Raw genomic sequence first — 21786 nt, 5'->3', positions numbered from 1 at the left:
TTAATTACATATGTGCTAGCCTGTTACTTTTTATTCATCGTCTGTACAGGATTTTGACTGACAAATTTAATTTATTAAACTTTCTACGTTTCTCGTCCTCCTTCTTTTGACTATTTTCTCTGCAGAAGGTGAATTTTTTTTTTTTGGCACTGCTTGATGAGTAATTTTACTTTCTGAAAGCCTTAGACAGCTCTTTTAACCTTATAATGGAGTTCACTATTGGTTCAACAGTCAAGAAAAAGAATCAAACTAAGTGGCTGAGATTTATATATTTTTTGTACCCTGCCATGGGGTCTTTTTGTGGGCTCTAGTGTCCCTTATTTTTTGAAAGTAGGCTGACAGGAAAGGGGGAAGGAAAGGAGGGAAGAGATGCGGCAAATGTCGCCGGGTCCGGGAGTCGAACCCGCGACGGCCGCGTCGAGGACTCAAGGCCTCCAAACATGTGTCGCTCTATCCCCTATGCCACCCCGGTGCGCCCCAAAATGGCTGAGATTTAAGCAGTGCAAACATCCTTCTAAAAGCTAGCTAACCATGTATCTAAATATGTAATATTTGTCTGTATTGTTAAAGTAAAATATTTAATTTCTTTACGTTGGTGGTCAGCTGTGACTCGAGTGGTAGAGGTGGTCCTGGAGGTTCCTGGTTCTAATCTGGTTCCTTCCTGCGATAATTAAGGGGGTGGGATCAGGAACGTCCGCCAAGTTTGTGTGCGCACAGCTGTGGAGTGAGGCTGCTTAGCTGTGGCATTTCTGGTGCAAGAGGCCCCAGAAGAACAATAGAAACAACATGTAATATTCTTATTTTTCACTTTTGGACCCTTTAAAATACAAATATGAAATCTTTACTCTAAGAAAACACAAAAATTAGCTTTTTTAATACTTGCTGCCACCTTAGTAGTATACACGTTCCAAAGACAGACTGCCATATTTTGTACTCTGGAATAGTTCAGTGCAAGGGACAGTAGCTTTCTTGCATTTCTTCCAAAACTTGCTTTTCTTAAGTTTTTTTTTTTATTTTTAATTTTTTTAAATTCTGGTTCTGGATATTGTGGAGCTGATTGACCTCTCCATACCTTGCATAATACCTGCCAGAGTACTGTGGTTGCAGTATTTTGTGTTTACAGATATGTGGATATTTTTAGCTATTGGTTCTTAAACCTATTACAGACTGAGGAAGTTCACCATTGTTGCCAATAGTATACATTCTGCCATCAGCCGATGGCATAACATGTCAAGTCTCATGTCATGCCGACAGCTCAATTGTTGCTAAACTACAGTCACAACACCCCATTACATTTGCAGATTTTAGCCACACCTCATACCCTGCTACATCTCCGGCTTTTCAACACTTTTCAACACTGGTAAACTGCATTACCAGAAAACACGAGATGTTAATTTGTTTCATGTGAAAATGCCAGGGATCCATACACTTCTTCTGCAAGACCTGCTCTTGGCAAAGAAGATCAATCTCTTATTTGTCTGCTTTGAGTATTAGCCCTTTGTTCAGAGACAACCTGTTCTTTGAAGAACCATGAGAAGATAAACCTGAAGAAACTCTATTAAGGTGTTGACCACCTATTTGGGATTCTGCTTCACCTCTTCAACCTTTGCCTGGAGAAGACCCAGGAGACATTTCTATCACTGTGAATGACACCCTGCCCTATTCCAGTGCCAAATATAGCTAACCAATCAGATTGCAACAACTACGGACTTGTTCCCCTGACCTCACATCCTGAAGGTCTTGGAGACTCTTGTTGGTCCACCTGAGTAGCAAACAAGCGTATGTCAGGACCCTCTGCAATTTGCGTGTCGCAGTGGAGTTTGAGTTGAAGATGCTATAGTACACCTATAGGGAGCACTTTGAGGAGAATATTCTTCAAATTATCCAGAAAATGTAATAAAATAAAACCCAGTTCACTGTTCAAGAAATGCCAGCAGAAGTTGGTAAAGATCCCCGCAAGGCCTGGATCAATGATGGATGCTAGTTTGGAACTGAAGGACTGTGTGTCTTAACCAGGTGCTCAGGAGTACCACAGGGGACTGTACTCTCACCATTCCTTTTCACTATGTACTCCTCAGACTTTAGGTTAGGTTAAACTTTATTAATCCCATAGGGAAATTGAGGTTTTAAATGCATCATTCCTGTCATCTGCTGGAGATACTCTGACAACTTCTGTTTTCAGGCATGCAAGGAATAAGCAAGAGACTGCGTCCAAAGATACAGTCGATCGCATTATTGTGTGGTATTGGAAACATTGCCTAACCTTGAACGTGAACATAAAAAAATGATTTCATTTGAAGATTACAGAAGAAGCTGTAATGTATCACAGATGGTTTTCATCATGGGAGAAATGAAGGTGATAGAAGAGTAACAATGCCTCAGTGATCTCCCAGATCATGGACTAAACTGGAGCCTAAAGAGTAGTTATGTGGGAGCTACCATCAGAGAGCAAATTCTCTGATGGTTCGTAGATTTTAACGAGATCTAAAACATCCTAAAACTCTTCAAACTATTTGGATAGTGGAAGTTTAAAATGTTAAACATTGGAGATAAGAATGTTCATAGAGATGAAAAAAAATTCCTGTTTCTTGCTTGGCTCAGGTCTGTAAAGGTCATATTGTTGTAGATTTATAGAAGTAGTGCTTCGTTCAGACGGAAGGAGGCCTTGACTCATTGTATCAATCAAAGGTAAAATAAAATGATCAGAACTGAACATTGCTAAAATGTCAGCAGTCCACAGTCATTCAGGAAGAAGTGTGTGCAATCTGACCATGGGGTACAATGAGATTTCTAGTTGAAATGTGGAAATTCTGTCTGCTGGGGGGAAAGGGTGCAGTAACAGAGTGCAGCTCAAATTCAGTTTTTAATCGGTCATATTCATGTGAAATATTTTCACACTTTGGTTCTTTTGCATAATCTGATTGCTAAACCAGTCTGGGAAGCAAAGGGTGTATCAGATTCTTCCAGTCTGCTTCACACAAACACTGCAACTGGTGAACCAAATGGACTGAAGCCAGGTTAGAAGTCTGTATGTGGCTTTGGGCGGGTTCAGTGGCTTAGTCGATGCTGTACAAATGTCTGTTACCGACTTAGGAGGATCTAGCAGCATCAGGTTTTCACATGTCTAATCAGTTTTGTAACAACTTCTTCATGTGTTTGTGTTCACAGGTGAATGTCTATGTGCTGGGAAAAACCTTCATCGCGCTGGCCAAAGAACTTTGCATCAACGCTCCAGCTATAGGTATTGATTTTCACTTCATCCTCTTCATTTAGCATTCTCTGAATTTTTTTACAAGGCACTGTAGCTTCATACTGCTTGATGTGGTCACAACCACAAACATCAGCCTATGTTACAGAATAGATGGCACAAATTAGACCAGAAAAGGGAAGTGGAGGAAAAAAGCTAATAAGAAACTTGTCTAAACTTGGTTTAACTTTTCCTTCTCTATAATAATATTCTATCAGCGTTTCAATAAAATAACGGAGGTGAATGAACATTTCATCAATATTCTAATCAGAGATGCACAGGTGTTCTGATGGAATAATCAATCTTTTCATTAAAATAGGTTGCAGTTCATTCCTCCTTACCCAGAGGGCACCATAACCCCTTGTTTGTCCCCACAACACAAAGATTAGCATCTGTTTATGTTATAACTTTAACATTTTATTATGAGGTGTGTAAGCATCCTTGGACAGAACACATCAGGTTTTTAACAGCATCAAGCTGCTAACAGTTGAATTGTATTTTACAAAAGACAAAAATGTTTGTGAGGTCGTCCTGTGAAGTGCAAAGCCACCGTTAGTGAAGAGCTTTCCGCCTCTTCCTGTACGTCTACTCAGAACCCTACATTAAGGTCGCTCCTTGTGGAATATTGCTGCTGTAACTGTAAGAACAACATTGTATTAAACTACGTCTTAAAGCAGTCTCTACTCACTCCAGGTTTGATTACTTAAGCACAGTATGAGTGTTGATTTCAACAGCAGATGCAGCCCTTCAACACAAGCAGCAGAGTAAATAACCTTTAATCAGCACTTAAATAATAATAATAAAAAAAAACCTTAAATTAAATAGAATATAACGGCTCCTGTTGCTTTTAAAATAGTCTCTGGAGGAACTACGCAGGCTAGTTAATGTGACGTTAACAGAATGTCTGAATGCTACATTAGCTTGAAGGCTAGAAAGCGGCGACAGCAGCTCAGGCGTAGAACACCAGCTCTGGGATCTGCCCTCCCTGCACTCCTGTCCCGTTGGTGCTGTCCGAGGAGCACTGGAACTGAAAAGTCACCTTCCCACATTGCACCTCCGTCATGCCCTCCTGACCGAAGTAGCTCAGCTCGTTCCCATCTAACACTGCGCTGACTGTGTAGAACGTGTCCTGCTCCACCTGGACGGGATGCTCGAACCACACGGGGAACGTGCTGCTGGAACCGTCCGACATGAACTTGGTGCGGTTCTGAGCCAGGGTCGCCCCCTGCCTCTTGAGCTCGATCTTCACGGCATACTCGGCCTTGCCGCCGCTCGACCCATACAGTCCCAGTCCGGCGATGAAGATCCTCTTGTCCACGGCGAACTGGATGCTGTCGCATCGGCCCCGGTAGCGCCACTGGTTGCTGCGGTAGGCGGACGACTGGAAGCGGTGGCACTTCTGTGGGGACAGGCCCTTTCTCGGCGTCAGGGGGAAGTCCAACATGGGCTTCTTGGCCGCCGTGTACCACAGGAAGACGTTGTGCGTCTCCTCCAGGGTCAGGATGTCGGACTGCGCTGCTCCGTTGGCGAACTCCTCCACGCTCATGGTGGGAATCCGCACCAGGAACAGTGCCTTTCCCAGGACGTCTCTCTTGTTGCGTGTGGTGGGCCCCAGACCCTGCCTTTTGCATTCTGCCACAGCCCAGTTCATGACCGCGTTGAATACCACCACCTCGTCCGTGTTGAGCGTCTCCCTCTGCAGGATAATTTCCAGCGTCTGCAGGTCGATCTCGCAAAATCCCTCCGAGCGCAGCGCCAGCTCGGCCTGGGCGTCGATGACCTCCCAGCAGCGCTGCGTCAGCTCCGGCTCCTCAAACAGCCGGCTCTGGGAGAGCAGTACACAGGCGTTTTTGGCCTCCAGGCTCGTCTCCAGGAAGGTGACGCAGGCCTTGGCCAACGCTGGGACGATGTACTTCTTGGCGGCGTACAGAGTGGCCAGCACCGTGTCTGCCTCCAGGTCAATCTCGTCGCTGTACAAGTATCTGGGAGCAGAAAAAATGTCACAAAATTAGGATTATAGAAGTGCTAAAAGATGCATATCTTTCAGTGTCTAGCGATTCAATTCCAGCTTTCAACGTCACGATTCTATTCACAAAATATATATAAAAAAAAATATTTTCTTTAATTAAAAATATTCAATTAAAAAATTTTATATTTTTAATTTGGAAACCAATTCTTCTATTCAAACAATATTGAAATTCTGTTTAAATTATGTGACTGAGAGGAAAAGAATGTAAACTAGAGATGCACAATATATCGGCACTAACATCGGTATCTGCTTGATAAGTAAAACTGCACTGATATTAAGCAACTTCCCCTTCAATAAAATATGTCATATTTTATTAACAACCGATATTTATTTCCATCTTGTTGCTGTCTGTTTCTGGTCATTTTTTCTCTAAGGCTGTCAAAATGGTAGAGAAATATATATAATATCAGTAAATTTCAGTTATTGGCCATAACAGCAATATTATCATGTGTGTCGATATCGATCCCAATTTCCATATTTCTACACTGTATTAAATTTCATCAGTTTATATTTAAACAAAAATTGGATTGTGCATCAAATTCTGTAACTTAGATTACCAGTATTTGATTAGATTAGCTATTTAGATGCTAAATAAATGCATCTAAATTAATTAGAACAGAATAGTAAAGTTTATTCAAGTAATCATGAACTCATTCAGTATAAACAAAGTGAAATATTTCAAGCAGTTTTTATTTAATTTTTGTAAATTTCCTTTATTTAACCAGGTAAACCCTGTTGAGATCTACATCTCATTTTCAAGAGGGACCTGGGCAGAAGTCTGCAATACACAGCAACCTGGTTACTGGTTGCTGGTAATTTTGATAATTATTGAAAACCAGAAATTCAGGTTTTTTTTTGTTTTTTAATCTAAATATTACTGTACGTCAAACGAGTGAAAAATGATTAACACAGAAATGTGACAGATGAAGAGGACGGCTGACTTGGTAGTTGTCAAGCCACTTATACCCCCCACATAGAGGGTCAGCCAGACAAGATCAAACATGAAAAAAGCTGATTGTTCAGAGTCCTGTAAAAGGGATGCTAGAAAATGGTGGCCTGACTGAACTCCCTTAGAGAACGTATGGTGTGTTGCTAAGAGGAAGGTGAGACATCTGAGCCAACAACACAGGCGAGTTGAAAGCTGTCATTAGAGCTACCTGGGCTTTCTTACAGCCTCAGCAGTGTCACATTACCCCCATGGCACACTGATGCAATTATTCATAACAAAAAAAAGGCCAGAAATTATGCGAACATACTCTGTATATTCTAGTTTGTTAAATACTGAACTTCAGGCCAGATTGTCATGATGATCCTAAGTGATTAAGTTAAAGGAAACTGGACTTCTTTTCTTTTTCCTTGAAGACATTTCGGCTCTTATCCAAAATGCCTTTGCCTTTTTTTTGGATGAGAAGCAAAATGTCTTTAAAAAAAGAAAAAGACTTTGTTTCCTTTTACTTGAGCAATTAGGGTCATCAGAATGAGCCAAAATAGTCAATTCAAAACTACTTTAACTATGTAAAAAGGGAAATGAAATGTTCTGCTAGCTCACATCATCCAAGTATCTTGAAAGTGTTCTACAAACGATCTGCAGTGGCAGTCAGTATTACATTGAATCCAAACAGGCCTCTGACTGAAGAGTGTTGCTGAATGGCAGTCTCATGACACTAACACATTTCTGTGCCCTGGTGTGCTAAACCACTGCATTTGCTTTTACTGCTCCTCTTTAAATGTCTGTCTGACTGTATGGTTAGAAAGCCAGGAACAAAGAGACGTTGTAGTCGGGTAGGCGATCCTTGCCTAGATGTTTGAAATATATCACTCTGTATCAAGTGTCGTTATAAAATTAGTTTTACTTTTTCAATTATATTACAAAAATGTATTTAAAAGGGCAGAATTATGTGTTTTCCAGGCACATAGTGACGTTTATAGCACAATCAATTGACTGTTAACTTCAGTTCTTTAAAAAAAAAAAAGAAAAAAAAAAGTTTCTCTAACAACTGTTTGTCATAAACATTATGACATAAACATTATGACAAACTGAAGCTAAAAACTGAAACTCTGAGGAGGAGCTTCGTCTCGAAGGCGGAGCTAGGTCCATCCAGGGGTTTTGCAGAGCTGAATCGTTGCCATGGGAGATTAAAGGATTTCTCAAGCATGCATGACAGAATCAACACTCCAGGTATTTTTTTGATGAGGGAATAACATTATAACATGATGTAAATCTCAGTCAATTTTACATAATACTGCCCTTTGAAATGCATCAAATTTAAATGTATTTTTATGTAACTACTTTACAAAAATCAACATCGACAGGTGATACACTATTATTCAAAACTAAGCGCAAAAAAAAAAGCTACGTTACATTAAGTTACGCAACTTCTGTTAATATGTGTCTGAAGATGAGAAAAGATGTCTGAGGATTTCTAAGGAGTGAGGAGAAGCCCAGCATTTCCAGAGCGCAATCGCTCTCCACTCCCAGACCTCTGGCGTTTTGCCTCCGCCTAGCTTCTTTCGGATGAGTAATGACGCGCTTTGAAGTGACGCTGACTGCGCTTTGTGATGTGGGCCTCTGCTCGGTCATGTGTGGCTTACTTCAGCAGAATTAGAAAAGCAGCAGGTTCCACATCTGGGATATGGATTTCCAACTCCTCCTCGGCCAAATCGCCGTAAAACATGGCGCAGAAGACGGAGCTTCCCACGGCCAGGACGTACTGGGAGGAAAACAGGAGACGCATTCATCACACCTGGCTTTTTATTGTTATTAAAGGCAACAAAGGAACAGGAATAGCTGTGAATCACACACGGTTTTACCTTGTGAGCAGGTATTTTCTGTGACGCCCCCAGGGGCCCCACGATGAAGTGAATGTCAGCCATCAGCTCATTGTTAAACATCAAGGCATTCCTAAAAGACCAAGTTTCACAAGTGAAGCCCAGGATTGTATAACATCAGTTGCCGTCATGTTAGATACAGATGTTAGTTAGCCTCGCTGTTAAATTATGCACTTTCTGTTTCAAATGTATGCTTATATTTAAAGCACCAACCAATCAGATCATTTTTTAAACAGCCAATCAGTGACTGTAGGTTCCAGTACTAAAAAAACTGATCATGTTCTCATTTATTCAATGCATCAAAACTAAGAAGTCCTTTTTTTGTCTTTAAATGTAAATCTTTAAATAACAGAAGTATTTCACATTGTTTGGAGAAACCCCACCACTTCCCCACCTGTTGCTTCTGAAAAAGAACAATGTTATAATATTATTGTTTCAGCAGTAGTTGGATTAATTGTTGCTTTGTTTTACACAAACGCATGTAAAAAAAAAAAGTAGGGATGCACCAATCTGAAAATCTGGACCAATTTCAACACCCGATATAAATACTGTCGTGATGGCCGATATGTTATGTACATTTTCTACTCTTTCGACGTGTAAAAGCAACCATACTGCCTACATCGATTCTCTGTTTCAGCTAAGCATCCCACAAACCTGTGCTGCTTCGCTGTCACATGACCAAACATCACAAGGCTAACCCTCCTTATACAGAATCTGATCTGACTACGATCCAAAACGAACTTCACATAAATGCTTCCAAGTTGCTCTGACAACAACAACCTGTAGTGTTCTTTTGAGCTAGATTGGTAAACGTTGGCAGCCTTTAAGAGTTCAAGTAAGGAGGAATACTGACGTTTTGCTAGCCACAGTAATCACTCAGAATTCAAAACTCTATAATTTTGTCTTTGCTTTAACATACGAGCAAAACCTTGTGTTTAAAACGTGTCTCTTGTTGACATTGCCACATCACCTGTAATCCCCTAATAAACAAATCTGACATAATTATTAGAGCATAATAAAAAACGGGAGTCCTGCTGTTATCTCTTTATTAAATACTTCAGGGTTCTGCAACCTTTACAATCTAAAGAACCATTTTTACCTTCAGTCCACAAAAATAAAAGATTTAGGGCCACAATTATTACCTGACCTTTTGAATTTATGGTAAATGTATAAACAGAAAATCTGTTATTTTTAAAGACCAACCATTTTTAATACAAAGAAAAACATAAAGATTATGGCTACACTTAAGATGATGATGTTTGGACATAGTTTCTAGTCTAATAAGAAAAATAGATGCAAATAAAAAGTAGACTGGCACTTTGTCATTCTGTTGTGAAATTTAAGTGTAATTATTTGATGCAACCCCCCCCAAAAAAAAAACAAAAAAAAACCTGCAACTATTTTTAAAAGTTCAGACATTAGCTTATAATTTTTTTAGTCAAAGTTTCTAAGAGCCGTTGTGGACGGACCAAAGAGCCACTTGGCAGGTTGCAGACCTGTCTGGAGTACTTAAAGAGAAACTTCATTATTACTCTGCTTTAAAACTGTAATACTGCTTCAAAAGTAAGGAGCCCAGAGCTCGGTTCAGAGCCCGGGATTAGCAGCGGGATCTACCTCTCTCTGAGTGTGGGGTGGCTGCATTGCCAGCTGGGTGGATCTACGTTGTTGTTGTTGATGTTCTGCTGGCTGGTCGGAGTGCTGGCCGCGCTGCCGCTGCTCAGGCCGCCGGTGTTGCCGCCGCCGCTGTTCGCCAGGCACACCGCCTCCTTAGCCTTCTCCGCATCCGCCACCGTGGTGCCGTTGGCCAGGCTGGTGCTGTTGGGACCGGCGGCAGAGAACAACTCCGCAGCCATCTTCGTCGTCTTCTCCTCCTTCTGCTGCTTCTTCTTGGTGCTCGACAGGGATAAAGTCAGGATCTCATAACATGCCGGCAGCCTCCCCGGGAGCTTCTTGGACTTTTTCAGTGTTTCTGGAAGCAGTAGCAGATAAGTCAAACACCTCATGATCCGGCCATGATGGAACAAGCTACAGTCTGCCGTTGGCATCGGCACGAACGGCGGATCTCCGTGTTGATGCCCGGTGTACTGGCTCGGTTTTTCGGGACGTGCTGTACGAGTATGTCCTGAGTGGAGAATTTAGGGATTTTTTTTAATGCATTTAAAACGTCATCCAGGAATATAAACATCCGTCCAGGTCCGGACTAATGTTCCCCATCCGCTTCCATATAAACACTTTAGCTCCTTTTCTTTGGCGTTCAGCTCATCCTCACTTCCCTTCATTTGTTTTCCCTTTTCCAACGAGAGTAATCCGGACAGTCCTGCTTATTTCTCCGCCTTTCCTTTGCAGTAATCCTCACGGATTGTCCTCCGTGTTTTTCCGCGCAGCCGAACACCCAGCCTGCCGGGACGTCACGCCACATCCACGGCCATCCCAAATAAATGGGTATTAGTCGTGAGTTTTGGGGCTCTGCTCTATTTTTACTGCGTTTTTTTTCTCCGTCCCGATCTCCTCTGACGCCCAGACTCAATGAGAACCAATCATATCAAGGCATGGCGCTAACGTAAGAACTGCAGAAGTCCCTCCCTCCTCTTCCTCCGCAGAGTGCGTCACTGGTGGCGGGCGGGGCGGTCGGGTTCGGGGGCGGTCGGGTTCTCCTCTGGCTCCTCTGGCGCCTCAGAGAGCTGAAGGACCAGGGGCGGAGGAAGAGGCAGCGCCCCCCGGGGCACACAAACATCCTCCAAGCCCAACCAGAATTAGATTGTTTCCACTAGTCCTCTCTTTCAGTGGCGGTTTTAGACCAGACTTGGGGGGGGGGATAGGAGCAAGGGTGGGGTCATTTTTTTCACAGGGGCACAGAACAAAAGAATAGAAACTTAAAAAAAATAATTTTTTTCCCCCCCAAGCAACTTCAGAAACATTTTAATCCTACAACCCCTAATAATTTTCTTTCCCTTTTTTTTTAAAAAAATAGTTCAGATAATTTTGTTTCTGTCTTCATTTATTGTATCACTTTTGTTTTGTTTTTAAAAAAGATGAATTAACTGGCCACTTGATAGTTTCACGAGCCTGCCCTGTATGCTAACCGATGTGCTAGCGAAACATAATTAATTAATAACTAGAAAATTTCGGAAGAAATTTAGCCGGGGCCTGCCAAGGCGTGCCCGTCGGTTTGGGCCCGGCGTTGTCACGCTACAAATTGGCATCGATGCTAAAGAACGCTGCAACGTAATCAATAGCATGTGGAGAATCACAAGAACGTTAAGTAAGGTGGACGTGCACCATTCAATATGATGTAAAATTTGTCAAGGCTTTTATTTTGGAATTTTTGTGAAACTTCATTTCAAAGGGCCAAACTAATCTCATGCGTAATAGTCATTGGGTTAAAATAGTTATATAATGCTCAAAACACAAGTAGTTGATGTAAAAATATTAAAGGCTTTTATTTTGAAATGTTTGTTAAACTTCATTTCAAAGGGCCAAACTAATCCCATGCGTAATAGTCATTGGGTTAAAATAGTTATATAATGCTCAAAAAACAAGTAGTTGGTGTAAAAATATTAAAGGCTTTTATTTTGAAATGTTTGTTAAGCTTCATTTCAAAGCGCCAAACTAATCCTATGTTTATCAGTGCTTTGGATGAAAAAGTCAAATAAAGCCAAAAAGAGCAATTACATGATGTAAAAATATTCAAGGCTTTTATTTTGAAATTTTTGTTAAGCTTCATTTCAAAGGGCCAAACTAATACCATGTGTAACAGTGCTTTGGATGAAAAAGTCAAATAAAGCCAAAAAGAGCAATTACGTCATGTAAAAATATTCAAGGCTTTTATTTTGAAATTTTCAGTATGCTTCATTTCAAAGGGCCAAACTAATACCATGTGTAACAGTGCTTTGGATGAAAAAGTCAAATAAAGCCAAAAAGAGCAATTACGTCATGTAAAAATATTCAAGGCTTTTATTTTGAAATTTTCAGTATGCTTCATTTTAAAGTTCCGAAGTAATACCATGTGTAACAGTGCTTTGGATGAAAAAGTCAAATAAAGCCAAAAAGAGCAATTACATGATGTAAAAATATTCAAGGCTTTTATTTTGGAATTTTTGTTAAGCTTCATTTCAAAGGGCCAAACTAATACCATGTGTAACAGTGCTTTGGATGAAAAAGACAAATAAAGGCAAAAAGAGCAATTACGTCATGTAAAAATATTCAAGACTTTTATTTTGAAATTTTCAGTATGCTTCATTTTAAAGTTCCAAACTAATACCATGTGTAACAGTGCTTTGGATGAAAAAGTCAAATAAAGCCAAAAAGAGCAATTGCATGATGTAAAAATATTCAAGGCTTTTATTTTGGAATTTTTGTTTAACTTCATTTCAAAGGGCCAAACTAATCCCATGTATAACAGTCATTGGGTTAAATCAGTTATATAATGCTGAAAACGCAAGTAGTTGATGTAAAAATATTCAAGGCTTTTATTTTGGAATTTTTGTTAAACTTCATTTCAAAGGGCCAAACTAATCCCATGTATAACAGTCATTGGGTTAAATCAGTTATATATTGCCCAACAGAGCAAATATCTGATTTAAAAATATTCAAGGCTTTTATTTTGAAATTATTATTATGCTTAATTTTAAAGTTCCAAACTAATCCCATGTGTAACAGTTACTGAGTTAAATCAGTTATATACAGCCCATAGCAGCAAATAGTTCTAAAGGCCAGTTCAGTCCTGATCTGTTTCAACTGAGCGTTCCACTATAGTTAGAACTACAGTGATGCGTATTTGTAGTCCTAACCACCAGCTAATAGCCTCTTGAGTTCCGTTGCTATGTTAAATAAGTTTCTCACCAAGGTGTGAACTGTTAGTGACAGAGCCTCAGACAGCCTAGAAAATCCTGTCGCATGACTTTGCTCTGAAGCACCGTGACAGAAAACCGTACGGTCTAGATAAATTTCGAAAACATTTTACCGGAGCAGACATGCGTATCAATGTCAGGACCGATTTTGATACCAATCGTGCGATATTTGTGGGCGTGATGGCGATTTGAAAATTATCTTGGGCTCAAAAAATCTCTTCATTTCTCACTCTAGCCGAGATCTAAAGGCCCTGGCTCTCACTCTAATTTTCGGAAAAATGAGAAACTTTGGGTCGCTTAGAGACAAATTGTGGACAAACCTTAACTGGTATCGACGAGCCGTCTTCGCTTTCGAAGAGATCACAGACGTATCTACAAAATGAAATTTGAATGGCATTTCTACGTGAATTCGTGACGACACAGAAAATTCTCAAAAATAGGGTATTTCTAGGATTTTTCCCATTGATTTATAATGGGGTTTTTTTTCGTAGTTTTTTGCGAATTATGTCGCCACGTTAAGCCCAAATCCCACCAAAAGTAATAGCTCCAATGGCGTGAATTTTCTGCACGTTTTGATACCTCATTTGTAGGTGTGCACCCAGCGGTACGAGCCGCATTAACGGTTACGGAAGAAAAATAAAGATTAAAGAGACGCTTCTCTCCGACAATAGTAATAGGTTCCTGCCATTGCTTTGCATGGCAGGCCCCAATTAAAAGTTAAAACAAGGAATAAGACAATTTAGAATGGGAGTAAACAGAATGGGTTTGACTGAAAGGCGCAATTCAAGTTCTCTTTCTTAGAGGCATTAAGATAATGTCTGGGTAAAATTTATCCAGAGGAAGGAATTGTGCATTAGGGTAAACTGGTGTCTTTTTTTTTTTCTCTGCCTGGTTTTTAAGTTAGACTTTCCAGTAAAACTTGCAGCAGTGGTGCAGACGTAGCATTATTACATGATGATGAGGAGGAGGAACGAATCAGCCTCAATCTTATTACCAGCTGACTAACACAGCTTTCCACTGCACTCCTTTGTGAGAAAAGACGTTAAATTCAAACATATTTATGTCCGCTGTCATAGCTGGGCGAGATAAACTACTACTTCTGGCCAGAGAAAAAAAGCTTTCTTCTCATTTTAGTTTCTCATTAAAATTGTGATTGCTGCATAATTTTCAGAGTCCGGAAAGAGCCCACAAGCAAATTAACCAGCAGCCATGCTATTGGTTGTAAAAGTAGAAAGTTAAGATTTTTATTAATCATGTATTTTTCTACTTTGACATGGCACAGTTGATATCCACATTAAAGATAACTTTACCCAGAGCAGCTGTTCTCAAAGTAGAGTAAAAAAAAATCCCTTTGAGATTTCTTCTGCTTTTATTGTATCACACTTCCATAATTCATATATAAAAAAACTATAAAGTCAGACATAACCTGAGTACACCTGTAGTTTATCTCATTGCACTATTAACAGATTTATGTAATTATATGTGATATCTTGAAGAAGAAGTAAAAGGACCGAAATGTCCTCAAGAGGACTGAAGCAATTAATCGGATTAGTAAATCGATCACGTTTATTTGTATTGCACATTTTAGCAACAAGGCAGTTCAAAGTGCTTCCCATCATGAAACATAAAAATGCCATACAGTCACTAATTGTGAAATCAGTAACGGTACATTTTGTCAAGTACCATCATCACAATCAATACACATTAAATATGTTGGTCAATGTTCCAGTGATGATGGTTCGAAGGCAACTCTGTTTAGCCTTTGAGTTTTTTCTTTTTCTTTTTTGGAACTCAGTGTTTCAGCTGTTTTTCAGTTTTCTGGAAATTTGTTCCAGATCTGTAGTCCATAGAAGCTGAATGCTGCTTCTTCATGTTTGGATTCTGGGGATGCAAAGTAGACTACTAATCGTCGTAAATCGAATATTGAAATAATTGTCAACTAATTTAGTAATCGATTAATTAACTTGAGTAAACAGACTCAAAAAAATGTCATTTTCTGAAAGAACAAGTAATCGAGTAATCTATCTTTTCTTCTAACAATTACTTGAGTAATCAAATAAAATATTGGTAAACTTGTATCAATAATTGCTCACAAAAAATCTGAAATTCTTTTCAATGTAATAACAAATAAAAAGCAGCAGTCTCTTTTTTTATTTAAACTGTGCATGCTCCAGTCTTTATTTATTCCTCTTCAGTCAAGTTAATAAACTCTCACTTTGCACAGCCTTTTTATAGGCTCCATGTCCATGTGAGTGACGGGATCTTTAGGACCTATGTCACACACCGAAACAGATATTCCAGCTTTATACACACCATGGTGCGCTCCGGTACTCATTTGTTGGAACCGGAATAGTAGGAAAATTATTTTCCGGTTCGTCTATCAAGCTAAACATGGGCAGTCCGCTGTGTTCCGTCTCTGCTCCACATGTATATGTATACCCACTTCGCCGCCGTTCGCTCTGGGCCACCCACTAGGCAGGAGTTCACGGAGGACGTCCAATAAAGAAAAGCCATCTTATCACGGCAATCAGTTTACGACAAAACCCCAGACATTTTCATCAATCAATGAAATCCCAATGGACAACCCGGAAAGAACGTGAAAAGTGAACCTGTCCGGGGAAATGAGGACATTTTCCCCAGACTATTAGGCTATTAGCCTATGTTATTCTAATAGCACTTATCAGTCATAAACAACTCATTGGCAGAAGTGAGAGCGTTGCGCATGCGCAACACAACAGAGTGCACTAAACAGTAAATGTAACAAAGTCTCAAGGAATTTCCTCTAAGCAAATTTCTCTAATTTGCCCAGAGAAAATTTAATAATGGAGGCTCTCCAATAATTCACTGAATTGTTGCAACCCTAAAATTAATTTGAATCGTGATATGTCAAGAGCGGCAAACTATAATTATTTTTTGTGTCCAAAAACTGCAGAAATATTTATGAGGGTATTAGAATCTTTCAAAGTCCCAGTTGAAAAAAATGGGGGTTTTTTTCTTTTTCTTTTTCCTACACAGACCCATGTCTTTATATACCCCGTTTCACCCAAATGCTGGAATTCGGCGAGAAGAGCCGCGAGGTCTCCATGACGGCACTGCGACTGGTTCAGCGGATGAAAAGGGACTGGATGCACACGGGAAGGCGGCCATCTGGACTCTGTGGAGCAGGTAACCACAACATGAGGCAGCGATAGAGAAGTACACTCTTTGCTGTGGAAAAGCTTTAGTTTCCCCTCCCCCCACCCCACCAGAGAACTTTATGTAGTAGCAGAAGCTGGAACATTTAAGGGAGGAAAGTAATTACTGCTCTGCTCTTAGTTCTCCAGCAACAAAGTTGTCTTTAATGAGCTGCTTATACCACAGGTCACCAGACGGCTTTGCAGAGGCCAGCAGTGTTCCTGATAGAAGAGACTCTCTCACTCTAGTAGAGATTTATTTGTTAGTAACTTTTTTTTTTACTGCTGATTTCATCCATTAAACACCTCTTAGTGGCACTGACTGGATCAACACACACAGTTTGTGCCAGCATAAAATGCTACCGGTTTGAGCAGCGTTTTCCTGAAGTAAGCAGCACTTCTGATACCAGGATTATTGTGTGGTTTGCCAAGGCAATGAAACTAGATTTTTCAGTGTAATTAGTAAATGTATTCATCTCTCTGTCCACCCATCTGTTCACCCATTCATCCTTTTGTCAATCCTCCATCCACCTTCTATTCAGCATCCATCTATTTACTCTTTGTTCATCCATTGTTTGTCTATGATTCTGCTATTTTTCATCTTCCATTTGTCCATTTTACAGCTGTGTATCAGTTTCTGAATTTCTGCAAATTCCATATTTGATTGTGAAAATATCAGATAGAATTGTGTGGTGATATTTTTTATATATAACCGTATTTATGGGTAAGAAAGGTCTAAAAACACTAGAATTTTCGGACTAAAAAAAGTGAAATTTTGTCATGAAAAATGTCTGGAAATCTCCATGTTACTGTGCATCCTAAAGCTGCTGTCACATGGTTTTCTATGTTGTCATATTTGCTGGTGGGTTCAAAAGCAACTGTTCCATAGGTGTGAATGTGAGGAAATGAAGGAAGCTGTTTGTGGATTTCACATGTCAGGACTTTGTGTTCCAAAGTCCTGACACACAAAGCCAACACAACATGGCTTTGTGTGTTGGTTTTGATAAGCTGCTACTGTAAAACTAAATGGAAAAACAAAACAGTTTGCCTCCAAGTGGTCAAATAAATGTTAGTAAGTTGACAGTAAGTTTTCATTCACACGATTAACTGGAACTGCAAAAACATGTTGCCATCCAAATGATCAACCAGGACATGTCATGTCAAAGATAAAACTATTTTATTTTATTTTTTTCATTATTCCTTTATTTAATCAGGTAAACCCCGTTGAGATCTAGATCTCATTTTCAAGAGGGACCTGGGCAAAAAATTTGCAATACATAGCAACTATCTAGTGTTAGCCTGCCGTGTCTTTAAACGCCTCCCTCTGCAGCCACCAGGAGTGGAAAGAAATTCATGTTTACTCACCTGTTTTAGCTGAGTACCTAGTCTGGTCAGGATTCAGAAATAAATGTCAAAGCTGTGCATGTTTTTAGTTTTGTTTTGTTATATTACTCTCTGAGCAAACAAATTATTTGTCGCTGAAATGAAAAAAATACATATATTAATCATTGTTATTGGTGCACAAGATAGGACTCGTATAAGACCATTGTGGATTGGGGTGGAGTAGGCCAGGTTCAGAGGCTATTACTTCTTAAAGGGGTAGTATCATGTAAATTGACTTTTTGGGGCTTTACATCATGTTATACGCTGTTATTCCCTCATCAAAAACATTCCTGGAGTGTTGATTTGAATCTTTCATCCATGTTTGAGAAATCCTTTAATCTCCTGTGGCAACTATTCAGCTGTGCAAAATTTGCCTTTGAGGCGGAGCACCTCCTCTGAGCTGCAGTTTCCAAGCTTCCACCTCACAGAGCAGTCCCCCAGACCCCCACCATGACTGCCCCAATCAGCTCCTTCAGACTAGCCAGCAGCAACACCTGGTGGAACTGCACATCCGCTGAGCTCATTATACGAGCTACTTCTCAGTGCAATTACAGGTGTGCCGATTCATCGGCCACCGATCATAATCGGCCGATTTCCATGAAAAAGTGTATGATCGGTGATCGCCGATCACGGTGACAAGAGTTACCGATCACCAGCCTGAGTGTGCAGCTCATCTCCTCTCTCCTTCACACTGCGCAAGCGCGCGGTAACAAATCCTGTCGTGTGGAACTTTAACGCTCTGAATGAATGGGGAAGTTTGCGTGTTGCGGCGGAAAATTACCTCGGGAGTGAAGCACGTCATAATGCATCAACAAAACGAATATAATATGGCATTTAAAAAAACAAGCACTTGACGGAGTTCGTCTATATCGAGGCTTAATGCAGGAACAAAATGGCATCCAGAGCGGCAGATAAAGCAGCGCTCAACTACCAACACTCACCCGGATTAGCATCACTGTCAGAAAGCTAAACGAATAAACCGAAAAATAATTCAAATCTTCGAGCAAGCGGTGTAAGACGCTGGTTCTGATCTCGCTCTTGGATCGCCGCTACGCACTACTGGTAGTAATATTTCACAGACGGAGCGCCGCTCAACCTCGACCCAGCAGTGAACTCTCACACCGAACGTCTGCTTAAAGCTGCAGCATGTAACTTGAGCGAAAAAAAAAAAAGATTTTAGATATGCATTAAAACTTTCGCCGTCCTAACATAAAACAAATAATCTCTGAAAAATAATCGATCTCCTCTGCCTCCTCTCTGTGTTCTGCAGAATTACTCAGCTCAGTCAGAAACAGCCAATCAGAACCAGCATTAATCAGCTAGCCATGCTATCAGGAAGTTATGATTTTGTAACTCAGGATTGTTTATTTTAATGCAACCTGTATTTGACTTTGAGTGTCTCCTTTATTACTTGACATTATTTGATGTAGACAGATTTATTTGACTCATAATTTATGGTACTGAGTGTCTTACTGTTAAATATTATTTTACTGATTTCAGGTTTTTCAGATGTCCTTTTGACTGAATAGCTGCTGTATCGTGCCTGCAAGTATTTTGCATGTTCATGTCTAAATTAGGGGATTTTATTGCCAGATCATTTTAAAATTTTGCCAGATCACTTAGTATCATTTCTACCTAAAGCGGAAAATTAACAGTCAATCAAGGCAATCGGCAAAGATCAGTGATCGGCAGAAATCGGCCTCATGGGTGATCGGTATCGGAATTGGCAGCAAAAAACCTGATCGCACTTAGAATCCCTAAGTGCAATGCATGTAAAACATTGTTAAAGGGTTAACAGAGGAGCCATGTTGTGATAACTTCCTGAAAGCAGGAGCTTCTTGAAAGAGACAGAAGCCCAATTTCAAAGAGTAATATAAAAATGTTTTTAAAGTGTTGATTTAGATATCTAACATTTTTATAATAACTGAAGTTAATATAGTTAAATGGAAAACGTATAATAATACTGCCCCTTTAAGGCTCAATGCAGCCTGAGTCTCCTGTCCTTTAGACCTTTACTGGAGGGTTAGCTGTCTGAAATTTAGGGTCCTTATCTGGAATTTTCTTTTCTTTTACAAGAACAGTTTCGTAACTTTCATGTGACTCAGGAGGCAGAGTGGAGTCTCCAGGTTGTTTGTCACCATCAGTGGTAAATAATACTGGGAAGGGAAATCTATTGGTACATCAGCCCTCCAAGAAGTTTATTCACCAGCCACCACTGGGTGACTGTTTGAAAGAACCATGCAGAGAGACAATTAGACAGAGGAGAGAGTTTGAGGTAAGAAGGTGAGGAGTCGCCCCGACTATGGAAACCTGATGAGGGAGGTCGTTAGTAGAAAGCGCCCACAGAGAGGAAGAGGTGGTGGAGAGTTGCTCTGACTCAGCAAAAAGAGAGGAACTAAAGCACAGTTTACTGGAACGCTCAATAACTAGGGACGTAAGAAGAGAAATGGAAGGCAGGTTTCTCTTATAGTGAGTTACAATGTTTCAGCAGCACATAGTCAGTATAAGGATTCAAATGAACAGCAGGAAAATGACAAAAAATTTCACAATAATATATTTCTCAAACAGCAAAATAACATGAAGAATTACATTAGTTAAAAGCACAAGGTCTGTTTAGTCACTTATTTTGTCAGCAGCTAGCGAAATTGGACTCAAAACTGTGAAATGTACCAAACTAATGTATGGTTGTCAGGGGCGTCACCATGTTTTTAGGACGAGGGGGGTTTATCCCCCCCGAAGATGATCAGGATGTGAGAAAATGTAGCTGACGAGTTGAAAGGTTTTCAAACAGCAACAAAAATAGACAAGTTCCACTTTAAAAACTTCTTCCACTACAGAATATGACTGTAAACAGTTAAAAACATTATAATATAAATGTTTTTTTAGCAAGCATTGCTAAGGTAACTATAATTTTCTGTTGCTCTACACCTGAAATTATACCTTTTGAAGAACATTTTGCAAAGTTTCATGCTACTGTCACCTTCTGACAGATTTATGATCACATTTGAGTAAAAAAATATATAGTTTATATGATAATTTATTTAAGGTCATATTCTAGCTACATTGCATTGAATTTGTTGGCAGATTTTTGTAAAAAAAAAAAGTAATGGGAGAAAAACAACCTAATTATTTAAGAGAGTTTGAGAATATCTTATGGAGGCTTCAGTCCCACTAAAATAGCCCTATTATCGCCACTGATGATTACCTGGATGTATAACTCTGAACAGACTGCCTTCTATTAAAATTGAAGTGTAAGGATTTGAGTTTTTCTGTGTTCATTTAGGTTTCTGTGTCAGTTGAGTTTCGGTGTAGGGTAGACAGGACTACCCTTCAATGATCCCAGCTGTGTCTAGATCCCTTGATTACCCCCTGTGTATTTATACCCACATGTGTTTCTTGTTCCCTGTCAGGTCTTTGTCTAAACCACAGGTGTCAAACTCCAGTCCTCAAGGGCCGCTGTCCTGCAGTTTTTAGATGTGCCACAGGTACAAAACACTGGAATGAAATGGCTTAATTACCTCCTCCTTGTGTAGATCAGTTCTCCAGAGCCTTGCTAATGACCTAATTATTCTATTCAGGTGTGGTGCAGCAGAGGCACATCTAAAAGTTGCAGGACACTGGCCCTTGAGGACTGGAGTTTGACACCCCTGGTCTAAACTGACTAGTTGTCTCGTGTCTGCTGTCGGTCTATTACTGTTTACCAGTTGCTACCAGAGACTAGCTCCTAGCTTTTGCTCCTCTGCCTGGATTTTTGTCCTTTTTTCATCATTAAACCATCACCATTCAGCCACCTGAGTCCTCCGCTTTATCCTCACCATCTTGACTCCCACTTTATGACATGAAGAGAATAAACTAATAACACCAGAAATAACCAAAACACTGTAAAAAATCACGGCTATGAACATAAAATTAATCAAGGAATTGAAAAGGCAAGAAGGCGCTTAGCAAAATCACAGAAGTCGTAGCAACATTTATCTGATGAGCCTTAGCATTATGCTAACCAGAGCAACAGAAGCATCAAATAAACCACATCAACTTTCATAACTGATAATCATCAAAGACCTGATACCAGCTGATGAACAGAAAAAGTAAGCAGCGGAAAAGAGCAGATCAATATAGAAGCTGAAGCTAATAAAACACGCTGAAGAACATAAGTTGTAGCTCACCGGCCATCTGTAAAATCCTCTGCATTATCATTCAAGGAGGAGAATTCGGTGCAAGCTTTCCCTAGACTGCTGTATTCGCCATATAAACTTTATCACCATAGTGACGCAA

At 40.0% G+C, this 21786-nt stretch overlaps 3 protein-coding genes across 3 annotated transcripts in view; 2 read left to right on the top strand and 1 right to left on the bottom strand.

Moving 5' to 3' along the window:
• LOC116708618 (MAP/microtubule affinity-regulating kinase 3-like) overlaps positions 1-21786 on the top strand; it is a gene marked incomplete at its 5' end in the record, with an annotated part of 485947 nt that overhangs the window by 147856 nt on the left and 316305 nt on the right. The gene's annotated exons all lie outside the window — the stretch shown is intronic.
• Positions 1-21786, top strand: part of brf1a (BRF1 general transcription factor IIIB subunit a) — a 78712-nt gene that overhangs the window by 22164 nt on the left and 34762 nt on the right. The window contains exons 6-7 of the mRNA XM_032546500.1: positions 3169-3241; positions 15971-16120. Of these exons, the coding sequence (XP_032402391.1) occupies positions 3169-3241; positions 15971-16120 (223 nt within the window). The remainder of the gene's footprint in view (positions 1-3168; positions 3242-15970; positions 16121-21786) is intronic.
• Positions 3648-10651, bottom strand: LOC116708601 (BTB/POZ domain-containing protein 6-B-like). The gene is made up of 4 exons (XM_032546510.1): positions 9720-10651; positions 8088-8178; positions 7869-7987; positions 3648-5229 (listed from the first exon to the last, which is right to left on the bottom strand). The coding sequence occupies exons 1-4, from the start codon at positions 10148-10150 to the stop codon at positions 4197-4199; spliced, it is 1674 nt and encodes a 557-aa protein (XP_032402401.1). The 5' UTR covers positions 10151-10651; the 3' UTR covers positions 3648-4196.

This window comes from Xiphophorus hellerii, chromosome 19, assembly GCF_003331165.1.
Source record: "Xiphophorus hellerii strain 12219 chromosome 19, Xiphophorus_hellerii-4.1, whole genome shotgun sequence".
Taxonomy (NCBI): Eukaryota; Metazoa; Chordata; class Actinopteri; order Cyprinodontiformes; family Poeciliidae; genus Xiphophorus; species Xiphophorus hellerii.
This window is presented reverse-complemented; position numbering and strand designations above follow the sequence as displayed.